This window comes from Lycorma delicatula, chromosome 6, assembly GCF_047948215.1.
Source record: "Lycorma delicatula isolate Av1 chromosome 6, ASM4794821v1, whole genome shotgun sequence".
Classification (NCBI taxonomy): domain Eukaryota; kingdom Metazoa; phylum Arthropoda; class Insecta; order Hemiptera; family Fulgoridae; genus Lycorma; species Lycorma delicatula.
Genome location: NC_134460.1, coordinates 24,126,566 through 24,142,832, shown reverse-complemented (window position 1 = coordinate 24,142,832; position 16,267 = coordinate 24,126,566). Strand labels below are relative to the sequence as shown.

Below are 16,267 nucleotides of genomic sequence, written 5' to 3'. Positions count from 1 at the left end.
GCGTACCTTTGCCATGACTTTCAATTCAAGGTATAGTGAAGCCAGGCCATATTTACTATTTGATATCATATTTAGAGAATCATTTTTGGGTTTCCTTCTGAAAATATGTGAGCAGAAATTATAAATAAAACATGTACAAGTATAATTTTATGTTTAGATTTAGAAATTTTATAAAATTAAATTTATGTTATTATATATATTTCTTCTTTTAAGTTCATTTAATTTTTTTTCTAAAAAATCTTCTTTAAAAGATTCTCTAATTATTCAAAAAGTATATAGTGGCATGCGTTTCTTTCATCCATGTATTCATTTACTTAATGATTCATCCAGTTGCTTGAAATTATATTTACATTTTCTCAGTTGTATTGAAAGACTGGTCAAATTCATTCAGAATTAAAAATACATATATATATAATATTTCTCTTCCTGAAATTAATGTAAAATATTTTTACTCAGTGATACTTAGTGGCTACATGTAGGCAAAATCCTTGTCTTCCTTTCTTCAGGAAAAGGTTAAGTATTTTATCATGTTTGATTTTATTTTATACCAAAATATGTTTTTTTTTTCACTTGTCAATGAACATGGCAGAATTGAATTCATAATAAATTACCTTATTCTCTAATTTAATATACTCATCTAATAATTCATTAACAATGTGTGAAAATTTTTACTTTTTGAATTACATATAACATAAACGCAAATGAATTTCTGATATGTCTGCATTTATTCCACCTTTAAAAACAACAAGAAAAAACTGATATTTCAGTACTTGATCCTATGAAAATATTTGTTATAATTTGTCATTGATTTAAAAAAAAAAAATACTTTTATATTAATGCTTTACATCTAACTGATTTTTAAAAATAAGGAACTTGCACGTTCAATTGATTATTTTTTGTTCTATCAGCATAAGATAAATCAAGTAAATTTACTTATAGATATTTACATACTTACTCTTCATATTTTGGGGATAAAGTGTAACAAATACCAAATTCTGTTTCTATTGGACGAAAGTGCTCACAGCAATTAAAACGTTTACCACCCCATTCACACAACCCAAACATTTCATCACATGTAGTTCTTATCTGTAAATTAAAAAAATTCTTTTTACTTAGACCTTATAAATAGATACAAGTAACCGCTTTTGGCACAGAATTTACCTCCAAGTGTGCTAATAACTGGTCCTGGGTTGATCTGAGGGAACTGGCCTGTTTTGGAGTTAGCACACGAATGGACGTGTCCTGGTCCTAACTTAGTACATATTCTCAAGATTTTACCCTTCATACTTATTTTGGGTGTGATCTGTGCTCCAGGTGTGAACCTGGATGCTGCTGCTGCTACTACTACACAATGATATATATTGTAAAAATACGGTATTATGACTACGGGTTATATGTCTTACTGACAGCTACAGCTGCTGGAGGCAACCCTTGGAGCCAGCTGCATTGCTATGCTGTGACATAATCAGAATCGTCACCGAATGGTGAGGGTTGTTACAATACCGTGGCTGATACATTATCGTATTTGAGTTTCAGCCATTGTCTTATGATAACAGTAGGCAATCATAAAGTTTATACGCATACTACTACTTGATACATTCCTTAGCAAAAAAACTAGATTAGAGCTGTATGATTCGAAATTAAACAGTCACGTAGAAGAGCTACTCAAAAAGATAACTCAGAAATACATATTTATAAAAATCTCATTACCTATAAACAAGATGTTGTTACCGTTCTTGACAATATAAGGGAGAATATAAAACATCTGCCGATGGATTCAATTAAAAAGACAGGTTCAATTAGATTTAACCTCGTTTTGGAGTGTACGTCAAATAAATGTTATACGGAAACAAGGAGTATAGAAGTTGATAGCGGTGGCGGTTATACTGAGGCGAAAAACGAAGCGGCTTTAGATGAATCGCTTATAAATGCGTTCCGCTTAATTTGTGTTAAGGCTTTAAATCAACAAATCCTTCACATGATTAGTGTAGGTAGCTTACTCTTCCAAATAAATGTAGACTGTAAAATAATGCGTTTACCGGATGAGGTAAACTTGGAACTGGTTTGGACGATAGCGTCAACGTACGGAAATTGAAAAAATCAGGCTGGATATAAGCGAACCTGAATTATTTCCTACTGTTGAAAACGCGTTGGATTTTATTTTAGTAGCATACGAAAACCCACCGGGTTGGTCTAGTGGTGAACGCGTCTTCCCAAATCAGCTGATTTGGAAGTCGAGAGTTACAGCGTCCTACTAAGTCCAGTTATTTTTACACCGATTTGAATACAAGATCGTGGATACCGGTGTTCTTTGGTGGTTGGGTTTCAATTAACCACACATCTCAGGAATGGTCGAACTGAGAATGTACAAGACTACACTTCATTTACGCTCATACATATCATCCTCTGAAGAATTATCTAAACGGTAGTTACCGGAGGCTAAACAGGAATAAGAAAGAAAGCATACGAATACAGTAGTAATAAACATGATGGAGTAAAGAACATATTCATGAATAGTTCGAAAGAGACTTGCTTACCGAAACGCTTAATGATAAGAAATCACTTAACCTGCTCTTGGAATGTACACATGAAAGACTTCAGCTAATGGCGGATAAAGTCATGATTATCAAACGATAGACACAATCTTCAAAACACATAATGGAGTGGAAAACCATATTGTTGTAATAATTTAGAAATATCAATTTTCAGTTGAATAACTTCATTTAAATTATCTGAACTTGTTATGAGATCAACATAAAAATAATTTCGAATGGCCTTTGAGGCTTGTGGAAAATCATTCTCATTCTCATTTTCATTACCTATTTGAATTAGACTTCTAGTAGCTAAATATGGTGCACAAGCGATCCCAGACGTTACGGTTAGTAATGCGAAGTGTTTTATTTCTTGATCTAGAGAATCACCTATCATCTAGAAAATACGTTGTAGATTGGAATCACCAGGGTTAACTAATACTAGACGATACATTTTAGCTATCCCAGATGTAATGACGTAATTAAGGATTCTAAATCTAAACAATATGGAAAATAGGTCTTGTTGGACTACAGGTCCGACTATTAAAGTATCGTTGAGGAATAGGCCATTAGTGGTTTTAGCTGAACCGTCAAAGACAACTCGAGTTTTAGTGGTTAGACTAGAAGGCTTGAATAGTGGATGATGGGGTAAATAGCACACATTTGATCTGTTTGACAAGTGACCTAATTATAAATATTCCTGAATGAAAGTGCTGTAGTCCTTTTTAAGGTTGGCATTGTTGATTAGTTTTCTTTCTAAAGATAAGAATCTATTTTTAGTATTAACAAAATAATCATTTTTGGGTAAAGTTAACAAAAAACACACAGCTAGTATTTGCCAAAAGAAATTGGACTTTATTGAAAGTGTAACAAATTAACTTATGTTATAATCATAACCTTAAAACATAAAAGGAAATTATGAAATTAACATAACTTAATAATGCTTAACATATCAGCTGAATCGACAAATGAACAATGATGTTAAATGCAAAAATACATGAATAAACATTTTTTAAATACACAATGTAACAAAGCCTGAAAACAGGAGAATATAAAACACCTTATTTTCAAATTAGATACTTAATATAACATCAATAGAGTGGAGCTGGAAAACAGTTGCACTACTAAACATATACTGTACTATGAAGATTAGCAATGAACAGATTTCATTAGCTTAGAAAACATTAATTATAATATTATCACATTAAAATAAGTAATAATATAAATGGAGTTTATTTTGATAGATAAGCATTCTTGAAATACAAAAATCACAAAGTCCTAAAACATACCAACACATCAGGAGTAATTTGCTTTAGGTTAATTTACGAGAAGTATGATGAATACAGTGCATAAGTAGCAAAGAATTAATCTCGGCGATCAACAAGTTGCAGAAGTAAATTATAAAGTTAATTACAATAACAATAGGACAAATAATAAAACAGGTATAAATGACAAGCCCAAAAGTACGAAACAAAGTAAATTTAACAATCGTGTAACAAAACAACAGGACCCAACTCTAGCTTGGAATTCATTGAAAATAACAAAAACTTTACGCTAAACGGCGTAAACAATCATCTTGTTGAATGTTACTATCTTTGCGTGGTAATGCGACACGACAAATTTGCCTTGATTATTTCGAGTAGTGTTGTATTGAAAATATTTTTCACATGTAGATGTTTCATTAATTGATGCATCAGTATTAATTTCTTCAATTTTCCAAAAATTCTCGAGTATAGTTGAGAGCCTTTTATGATGAGTGTTACGAACAAGAAAAGATGCGACAGTATTGTTACCCTTACCGTTATTAGGAAGGCAATAACTAAGTATATATCCTAATTTAGTCTCCTGAATAATAGAATATCTGGAATTTTGAATGAATTTCCCAGACAAGATAAGGACTCAAATAGAATTGAGATCCAATCAGTATGTCAATTTATTTGCTACGTTGAACTTGGAATCTGCTAGAAATATATTACGAATAAGATTAAGATTAGAAATATCAAATGTGGTTGATGAAAGGCTGTCTAATATATCAGATAAAACAGCACATTGCACTTTGAATAAAAAGTTTTTATATCGAGAGTGTAATGTAAATGTAACATTATTTGGATTGTGATGAGTTATTTATGCCTGAAATGGGAAGATCGTTTATTTTTTTTTTTAGTAAGTCCTAATTTTCGGGCAAATTTATACGTGCAAAAAATTTGCCTGGCTACCAGAATCTAATAAGATTCTACATGAATGGTGATTACCATATATATCATTGGTGTTACATATGGCTGTTGACAAAAGTATATTTTCGTTTGACTGATTATTAAATGAACAATGGGTATTACCTTCAGGCTTATTGCCATCTAAATAAGAATGATTAATTTTGTCCATATGAACAATGTGGATGGCCTTTATTTAAACAAATGAAACAACAATTATTATGCCTCAAAAAGTCTCTGCGTTCATTGATGGGCAAATTTAGTAATTCTTTACATTGTTGTAAATTTGCAGGCGTGAAACCGATAGACTTGATTGCGTCTGAGAAGCAGCAGCGGTATGTTGCTAAGATGTCCGGTGAGTTGACTTCGGATAAAATTTGAGAAATTGAACAACATGGCAATACTTTGTGGCAGGCCAGATAGGATGAAACAGATGATGGGCATTATACGCACGATTTCTCTCCAAATGTTGTTGGTTTGCGGGACGCCTCTTGGGTGCACCCTAATAAATACGTGAGGATATTTCTTTCCATCCATTGTGCTTTTAGGGACAGACTGCAGAAATTTGGCCTGGTTCTGGGACGTGTCCTCAGTGTGGACAACTGGACGACACCTACCATGTCTTTATGAATGCTCGAAAGAGTTAATGCGTACAGAGACCATCTGTCGGCTTTGATCTTATCGGGTCGGCGTTACACTCTGTGTACACTGAAGAAGCCAGACCGAATGGGCAATAGTGGAGAGTTTTGTAGTGTACTTAGCAAAGTAAAGGATTGCTGAGGGGATCTAGAGCTCTGCTTGTATTTCTCTTTTATACTATTTTTATTGATGTTTTGTTTTATAAATTATGTTATTGTTGTTATCCTTTGTTTTGTTTTGTTTCAATGTTACTATGTTGTTATTGTTCCGTGTAATATTGTTATATTTCGTGCTGTGTGTTGAACTCACTTTTACTTTCTACAGGTAGGTAGTTCAATTCCTTTGTCAGTTAGGTATTTTCAGTCATGCTTAAGACTCAGTGAGATGTGTTTTGTTTCGAGTTCATTAACTACTAGTACACCGATGGGAATGTCAGTTGTGGCATTTACATCGGTGGCTTCCTGGCCGAGGCGGGCTGTAGTATGTCAAAAGCCGAGGTTTCGAAGATGACTCCGGTAAAGCCCATAAGCTTGAAACAGAGAGGGTGGCGGAGGATGTCTTCCCTTAAGGGGGAAGGATGAGGATGATCGTTGTAAATGATGATTTGAATTACAAAATAGACATTACTTAGATTTAAATTTTGAATAAAAACTGACATTATTTCTTTTAAATTGCTTGTTATGATTCAAGGTAAGACCATTTGTTAAAAGCTTTGGTTGAATTTTTATAATGCTGTCATTTTGTTTCGTTTTCTGTTTTCACTTGCGTGTTTGAAGTGAATTCATTGAAGTGAATTTAATATTTTCTAGAAGTTGTCGTCTGAAATTAAGAAATTCGATAAAGTCTTTAAAGCTGGAAAACTTTTGATTTGACAACTTTTCCTTCCATAATCTTGAGGTATTGCAGTTCAATTTTGATGTTAGAAATTGGACGACAATAGATTAACATGTGTTTACAGGAAGTTGCATTGATTCTAGCGAATTCACATATGAGGAAATTTCATTAATAAATTTGCATGAAGTATCTACGGATTCTCTTTTTATAGAATCTGATCTTAAAATGCGCTCAGCATTACGAAATGCAATTATATATTTGTTACCAAATCATATTTTTAATAATTCTAGAGCATTAACATAATTTTCATTAACAAAATTTTGATTTTCATAATTTAATTAAATTCATAATTTAATTTCATAATTTTCATTTTCATTGGCAAATTTTTAATGACAGCAAGGCTTTATCCTTCAAAAAGGAATGTTTAGTGTAATTTTTGAATATTAGATATATCATCTCTATTATGTAGTAAATCAATAAATATATTAAAATAGTGCTGTGACTCTAACACATTACCTTTAAGTAAAGGTATATTAATGGGTTGTAGTTGTGTTTGTTTAAATGTTGTATTTGAACTAAATTGTTGATTAGATGATTTTTGGCTATTATTTATTAAATGTTGCAATTTGGACTCTATAGTGCACAATTCTTCTTCGCCTTTGTGCACGATCCGAAGCTAAAACCTCACCAAAATATTCCAATTCAATTTTTGATTGAATTGTGTCATATTTACTTCCCAGTTCCAGAAGATTCCCTATTTTAATTTTTAAGGCGAGAATATCACCTTGTGAAGGATCATAATTGTGAGTAAATGTGCCAATCCTAGTTGTAACGGCCTTTACTAACCCTCTTTGTCTAATTTATTGTTCCCTATCCATAATAATAGTAAACTTAAATTAACAATGTGAACTATTAACAAAGTAAATTAAATATGAAATGAATTAAATTTTATTATTTAAATGATGAGGCAATGCAAATTAAATGTAATAATAAATTAAAAAAGATATTACGTAAATGATGTTGTAGATAAAATTGCTGCGAGCCTCTTTATTGTAGTAATTTGTTGAACATTAAGATTCTTCAAAATTTCAGATTTTATCCGTAGTTCTGGAAGATTAAAAATGATGATTCTTCAATGTTGGAGATCATATCCGCGGCCAGAGGATCAAAAATGTCGAATAATATGCCGCCTTGGTTCAATACCTGGTTAGGTTTAATTTTTCTAAATATTTTATTATTTTCTGGTTCATTCAAATAAATAAAAATGTCTTTATTTCGTTTATAATATAAATTATTTTTATTATAATCTTTCAACTTGTAATTCATATACATAAAACATTATTCTATTACTTATACATTCGTAATAAATACTGTAAGCTTCTATACTACACCAAAAAAATATAAAATTAAGAAAATAAAATACTAATTTTTAAAGAATTTGTTTTTTTAAAAATGAATTTACTAATGCTAACATTTGCGAAACAACTTGATAAGTTTATATCCTAAGATTGCTCTCTTTAAAATCTAATTGGAATACCTTACTGTCAGATAGATCAGATTTAGTGTAAACATGAGTAAAGAAGTCTCAAAATTAATCATTCATTTAAAATCAGTAATTTATATTTAATAGCTTAGTTATCCTCTTAAATAAAATTACATAATAATGAAAAATTTAAAATAAAACTGAAACTTAGCTAAAGCCCGAAGTTATTTACCATTATACAATATAATGAATAATTATACATTATTTATTCGTTATGAAGCAAACTATTTATATATATAAAAAAACACATAAAAAGAATATATAAACAAACTCTTTAACTTGGTGTATGTTTAACTCATAGAACACCCATTATTAATCTACTTGAAACTCGTAGAACCCTTATTATTCATCTACTTCAACTTTGATATCAGCATATTTGAATTTCACAGATCATCTTACAGAATAAAATATCAAATTCCAAATTATCAATGTTTAAATCAGTTAAATACCGTTATTTTAAAGAAAACTTAAACAGAGCTCAGCAGACACACGTGTTTGTTTTGACAGAAATTGTAGGATGTCAAGTTAAAAATAAGAAAAATTAATTCTGATATTCATAATTGTTTTATTAATACTTATATTAATACGAAAATTGGCCAAACCGAAATTAATTCTAGTTGTAATTTTGAATATAATTTATCACTATAACAAGTATCATTTTTAATAGTTATTTATTAAGTAGTCTACGGATTAGTACTATTGCAATGGATCCATTGAAATATTACTGCGGAGAGGCCTTTAATAATAAATTTTCTCATACCTGTATCCTCTTCTTTTATGGATAAATAAGTTACCGTATTACGATATTGGTGATAGCCGATCACGAATCAGTTCAATTCACGGTACAGTTGTATTAAAAAAATAATAAATAATTACGTCGAATTAATGTATACTGCCGAATTAGTCGGTATTTGTAGTCATTTTATTGAAATAAATTTAAATGATATGAATATCAACTTTATTTTTCACACAATAAACGTAACTTCAGGCCGAGTAAGATAGCTTGTCAAAACTTTACAGACGAAAAAAATTATCAACATAAAAATTTTTGTTTTTTTTGCAACAAATTTCACAAAGGTCAAACTTACAGATAAAATATGAATGAAACATAAATTGTAAATTTTCTGAGCAGTTTTCCAAACATCACTGTATTAAAGTTCACACTGACGAATCCGGATATAAACTGTTTTATCGATGGTCTGCCAGTCTAACTCCACCACCATTCCTGAGCATTACTCAGTCTATGCGAATGCGTGTACGGACACTAACGTAACGCTTTCTGTGGGAAAAGTTTGTTTCCATTGCGAGCATGATGTCAAACTATGATAAAATTTATTTTTAGCAAGAATGAGCCATGAAAATTGAATCATGAAAAAATAGTTTATTCTTATCTAATTATGCCGTGATTATCCACAATCAGTATTCTCTGAATAAATCCATTTAACCTCGCATTTTTAAAATCCTCCGTAATACAAAATTTATAAAATAAAAAGTATATAATACAAACAAAGTAACCAACTTAATTAAGTCCTATGAGCCTATTTTAGTCAAAATTTTATAATAATTACAATACACGTTGAGTCTTTAAAGGATGGAACAAGACTGACTAAAAATACGGCATTAGACCAATTCAATTAATAAGAGTAACAAAAAAAAAGAGAATTTATAAACAGTAACAAAAAAAATAATTTAGACTAAGAAAAAAGTGAAAATTTTTATTTTAAAATTTAAGTTCCCCATTAATAAAATTTAAAGGTCCTCCTTTTAATAAAATTTATATCTTCTTTTAACAAAAAAGTAGCAATGAAACCTGAGTCTTAACACTAGTTTTAAATGTAAAGTTTTACTAATACTCGTACTTTTTAAGCATAATCTTGTTCTCTGATCAATTTTATGTATGTCTAGTAATTACAATAGGTACGCATACACAGGAGGGCTTGTATTGGCATATAGAATCCATATAACTAAACTATTTAACTTAAATATGCATTATATTTTTAATGAAATAAAAAATCTATTATCCAACAGGTCAAATAATAAGAATTAAAAAAATATTAACCAAGTTATAATTACAGGTACTACTCACAAGAGAATGGTTATTCATTAGTTATTCCACGGATTTTAAGTCATTGATAGGAATAAGAGATCGGTGCTAATTTCATTAATGCAGAAAACCATACAGACAATCAAGTTCAATATAAAATACAAGAAAATTAGTAGAAAAAAAAATAATCAAAGGATTATATTATGAAATAAAATAATAATAATAGCGACGTAAAAAATATAGTATTAAAATGAAATATTAGTATTACCTGTTTAGCAATTTCTGCATAATTATCCTGTGGACATAGTATGTTTTCATCAAAACAAAACTCCTTTATGTAATAAGATGTCCCATGAAAATATGCTATCTCCTTCAGCACCTCATCTAAATTACAGTCATGATCTGGACCATACATTCTAATTAAAAACAAAAAAAGACAATCCTGAAAATTAAAAGCAGATTATTTTTCTAAAAGTACTTTTTATTTTATAATACACCACTTTTACTACCTCTTACATTTTCTTTTTTTCTTACTTCTTTTTACACTCTTTACTTTTTTTATAACTACATGTATTTGAATGGTTAACAATGTTGTATGAGTACACAGAAAAAAAGTTTCTGTTGTAAATTACTCTTCTATTTTTGTGTAATATTTTACTCAATCAAGACAATTACTCTTTTTTCATTTCAGCTGCATATTTTTTTATATTAATTACAAATACGAGAGGCGGATCAAAAAGTAAGTTACAAAAAAAATAAATTTCAAAAGTTAATTAACCCTGATACAAAAGGTACTAAAAAAAAGTATTATTCTAAAATAAGATTTATTAATCCAATACTGTACAATTAACTAAATTTTAAAAAATCAAATGGAAAAAAGAAAGACACAAACAAATTTTTTTAAGGGATATATTAATGTCTTGTGATGGCAGCACTGATTGCGTTGTTTTCACGCTTCCCAAGAGCAATTCGGTACGACATTCAGTACGTGTGTAATATCGTTGTCAATATGGTGTGTCCTTTAGAGGTTTCATCCAGCATAGAAATGCGATTAGTTGTCCGATTTTTGTTGGCAAAAATTGTGAAATTCATCGCCAAATTGTTGAGGTATACGGTGAGAATGCAATGTCACGCCTGATGATCACAAAATGGTGCCAAACGGAAGAACAAATGTGAGTGACTAACTACATGCTGGGCGTCCTTCAACTGCAAACACGACGGGTAACGCGGAACGCATGAACGAAATGATGCTGAGTAACTGGCTCATTAAAATTAGAAAGATGGCAAATGAACTTAACATCAGTTATGGTAGTGTGTTTACTTGATTGTGTTACTAGTGATTATTTCAGCTTGATTACCGTAAGATGTGTGCACGATGGGTGTCACATCTGTTGACAGACAACCTCAAACATCAACGTTTTATGTCTGCTCTTTCTTTTCTTAACTTTATTCCAGGATTGGTACACAGTTTCTGAAAGAAATCATCACAGGGAGTGAGAACTGGGTGTTTCATTACACTCCTGAGACTAAATGAGTATCACATGAATGGAGGCATAAAAATTCGCCGCAGCCAAAAAAAGTGAAAACATCCCCACACGTTCGAAAGGTTATGCTGACAGTCTTTTTCGAATCTGAGGAAGTTGTTTACAATGAATTTATGCACCGAGGTGCAACATTCAATGCCGAATCTTACTTTGAGGCTTTAAAAAAAAGGCCATTAAAGATCGAAGATCTTTCTGATCGTCCCTCATGGTAGTAGGAATATTGATTTCGTTATAAAAGATAGGGAACAAAGTATAAGAGCTGTATATAAAATTAATGTTTAAATTTCAGTTTCTCAAGGAGATCTAAATTCATCACTGAGTTTAATCCTACCTCCCACTTTCTCATATATCATCAAAGTAAAAAATATTTGGTAGTGGGTAATTTGTATATACAGATGATGTCAATCATTTGCATACAAATACCTCAAATAACTCTTTAATAGACTTTGATCTTTAATAACATTTATTAGCCTTAACATGAATTTTCAGTATTTTACTCAACTTTCACTAACTTTAATGGTTTGATTTTTTTAATTATTATCTGCACATATTTGCATCAACGTTATCTAATACAATTATTACATATATTTACTAACTTGAAATAAAACCAGTTCTCTTTCTATTTATTAATTTGTATTTTGTAATGTTACTATGATCAAAGATTTCCTATGAAAATCCTGATCCTTCCAAGCAAATGGTGAAGTAATTCCTTTTGATATGCATTGAGCAGTACACCTATCCAATACTTGATCTACTTAAATTACATACTTACCTGAATAAAATATTTATTCTATTTATCCATTTTAAAAAAGACCATTTATATGAGTAATTAACTATAAATGTCCTGATTCTAAATAATCATCAAAAAAATTATGATTTTAAATTATTTTGAAGTTTAGTACAAAATCTTCTGTACAATATCTTTTACACATTTTTTTTTAATTTACTTGATAGTATACTTCATTTTATAGATGGACTTTTTTTCCTTGTGGAACTTCGTAAAAAAAACAAGTAAATATTAAGATTTATATTACTTAAATAAATATGGTTATAATCAATATTCGTCTTTGTTGAGAGCAACTGAAGTTTTGTAATTGAACAAAACTTATGTTTTGCTTTAATTATTGATTCATAACAACAGTAACAAAAGGAGTGAGAATAATTAGACTCTTTTACTGGATGTCCTAAACTTTCTCTGAAAACTAGTGTTTTGATATTTATGTTTTTTCTAAACCATATAACAAGAAAAAATTAACCTATATAAATAAAAATGTAAATGTTCGTTTGTTCAAAATCTTAAATTTCCGAAAGTTCTTCACCGATTGCTTTGAAAATTTGACATAATATTGCATTTAAATACGCGCGTTTTTATGTACCTACTACTTATATATCTAATACGTCACACCTGTGATAGGTAAAACATACTTTTTTAAAAAAAACAGCGCTATCTGTTGGACGTGAAAGCAACACACGCTATTCTATTGATTCTATTGAGCAGTACACTATCCAGTCCTGACTTGATCTACTTAAATTACATACTGACCTGAATAAAATATTTATTCTATTTATCCATTTAAAAAAAATCCATTTTATCCATTTTAGCAGGTACATTTTAATGTACCTGCTACATTTTAATGCTTCCGATGTACGTCCGCTATAGACTAAAAACCTACTGTACCGATTTATGCACAGAGAAAAAGGGAGAAAGGGAAATATCAAAAAGGTAAAAGGGAAAATGGAAAAAAGGGGAAAACAGGGAAAAGGAAATGGACGGGGGAAAGGAGAAATAAGAAAAGGGAAAGGAGCAAAGGGGTGAAGGAAAGGGAAAGGGGATAAAAGTGGAAATGGATGAATGGGGAAAGGGAAGGGAATATGATAAAAATGAAAATGGAAAAATTAAAATATGGAAAGGGAGAAGGAAAGGGGTGAAAAAGGAAAAGGAAAAGGGGTAAAAGACGAAAGGGTAAAAAGGAAACGGTTAAATTTTGTGAAGTTCCATAATGTTCATTTTGTTAACGTTTTATCAAACTTTCAATTGTTATCATTTAATCTATATATATATATATATACTCAAATCTAGCAATAGCGAGGCACTGCCGGGTCTACTAATGGTAAATAAAATTATAACCTATAAAACCATAACTCGCAAACGAAGCGTTTTAAGACATATATTTGTATGAACGTTTTCCATTATTTTCATGAGTAGAATAGGTTATGAAAGTCCAGGAGAACTTCATGACACACCTATATATATAATTTATTTTTTTAATATACAATTTGTTTTTTAATTCAGGCACCTACCTACCCCTTCTAGTTGAAATATTTTTGTGATGTATTTCTTGATGATGGATTTTAAGAGAAAAAATTTTAATGATTAACAATTTTAGCAAGAAAACCTTAAGTAAGTATAATGAAAGACTCTCTTATAATTTAAAACAAGGATTCTATATTCCCACTACAATAAATATACACATTTATTTGTTTCAGAATGAATTTTACTAAAATATAACAAAATTTGAAACATTTTTTTGAAATTTTGACTGTTTCCTTATAAGTATTGCTATAAAAGTACTGGAAACTGGAAGAATGAAATAATTCAACTATCATAAAAATAGATGAATCACTTACTTCAAGGCTACATCATACACGCGAACCATCTGGTAGTCCTCTTCACAAACAGATATTGTAGGAAATCTTGTATCCACATCCAGATAGGTAGTCTCAACTACAAAACTGATGGCATTATTTTGAAAATTATTCCAAGAGGATTTTATTAACAAAGCAGATCCCATCCATGATAAAGCGCAGCAGACAATCCAAAATATTCTACAAACATATTAAAAACTTAACTTCACTGATGTAGTTGACAGGATCATCTGTAATTCATAGAATATTAAATTTAAAGTCTAACTAATCTAGTGTCTACTACATCGCAGCGGAAAATTACAAAACTCAGTCAAAAAGGGGGTGAAGGAGAGATGCAATAGAGAGAATGTATCCATGATTAAGCCACTGCCAAACAGAATTGTCTTCCCTCTATTACTTGTACAACCTAACTTTTCTAATAAATTAATCTTTTACAGAATCTAAAAGAAGAAATAGTAGAATGTTAAGTGTTGACAGAGACCCACATAATAGTTGATCTTTACTAAGTTGTGTCAACTTGTCTGTCGAAAGAGTAAATAAATTATTTTTACTGTGAAAGAAAGAGGTTCTTGATTCTTGTAAAAACTGTTAATACCATGGTCATCCCAGGAAAAATTTCTGGAGCTCTATATATATATATCTGACAAACTTTTCTTATTTTTAAAAACTCATCGAAATGTATCATGTATTCATATATAAACAGATCAATCTTTCTAATTGATTTTTGAAAGATATTTGACAAATTAGTAAATAGAAAGACACTTGGAAAATAGATCGCTTCTACTGATCTGCTTCTTATGTGGTGTATACAACAATATATGTCATTTTAAATAACCATGGTCACTTTTCTTTTTCAATATTTCAATTCTATCTTTAAAAAAAATGAAAAATTGTAAAAATAAAAAATATGTACATGATGTGAAGCCGGAGATGATACTCTATTACAACACTTGTTTACGCCATTGCGTAAAGTTGCGTTATTTTCCAATGAATTCAAAGTTAGGGTTGGGTCTTGCTGTCGCTACAGGCTTGGTAAATTTATTACTCTGTTTCGTATTGGGCTTGTCATTTGTGTATCTGTTTGATTATCTTTGTTTGGTTTATCGTATCCGCTTTCAAGTGCTGGCGTCAGTCAGACGGGCGATTTCTGTCATCTTAATAGTGACCGTGTGTTCTTTTCTCGTATTGTTTATTACTGCCCTAATACACACCCTTTTTCTATCGTTCCCATACTAATACATGCACACATCTCTTGTCTTTTACACACACACTCTCCTGTCCACTGCCTAGGTTTGCTTCCCCCTACTTCTCACCACGCCAACATTTTTGGCATTCTAGTCCAGGCTTTCACGTTGTGCGGATGCACAAGGCGATCCTCCAGACTTGGAGGATCTGCTTGCAATTGTCTCTCTCGTATAATGTTTAAATACTTTCGTCGTCTTCATACTCTCATAAACGTTGTGGTATTTCTCTGTCGAAATATTTTCTAGTTCTACTCGTCAGTGTTTCGTGACTTCACCGATGTCTATGTTTAGTTTTGCCTCGTTTATTTGTTATGTTAATCTTCAAATTCTGTATATTACGTCTATGTTTAAAGTGCTTCAATTACTACAAACTGCCAATTCTATCGACGCCGAATCTTCTCCAGCTGCTGATTACATTTTCATCAATGCAGAATCTCCAAACTCATTGCTACAAATCTGAGACGCCACGTCCTGCTCAACCTCTAAACCACGTTTCACCCTGGTATTCCTGATACACCATTGCAGCCTCGCCCAGGATTACTGTATGTATTCATATGTACTTGCATTCACGAGTTTATCATTTGCTAATATTCATGTGCGGTACAGGCAAGTTCAAATTATTCATTATTATTTATATTAAACGGTTATGTTATTATTTTTTCATGTGTAGCACATTCTATGTGTTATTAAATCCCAACTATCGTTCTTATCAAATCTACTGGTAATTTAAACTACTTCAGAATTATAAAACATATGTCCGATATATTTCATGTATTATTATTGTTAACTATTATTATATTTCGGGTTGTTCATCAACGTCAGTTACTCAGAGTAAATTACCTTTACTTGAAATGTTTATTGCAATTAACTCTATCATTTAATCTAATTTAACTTGTTAATCGCCGAGATTAATTATTATCTACTCATGAACTTTATTCCTATTACTTCTCTTACATTCATTTAAAGAAAATAACTCCTGATGTGAAGTTATGTTTTTGAACTTCTTTGTAACTAAATATTTTCAAGAAAGCT

General features: G+C 30.6%; 1 protein-coding gene across 1 annotated transcript in view; it reads right to left on the bottom strand.

The window, feature by feature from the left end:
• The window catches only part of LOC142326747 (sodium channel protein Nach-like), a 37,437-nt gene that overhangs the window by 11,656 nt on the left and 9,514 nt on the right, over window positions 1-16,267 (bottom strand). Inside the window, exons 3-6 of the mRNA XM_075369425.1 lie at window positions 13,974-14,171; window positions 10,070-10,217; window positions 956-1,086; window positions 7-97 (exon numbers count right to left, since the gene is read on the bottom strand). Of these exons, the coding sequence (XP_075225540.1) occupies window positions 7-97; window positions 956-1,086; window positions 10,070-10,217; window positions 13,974-14,171 (568 nt within the window). The remainder of the gene's footprint in view (window positions 1-6; window positions 98-955; window positions 1,087-10,069; window positions 10,218-13,973; window positions 14,172-16,267) is intronic.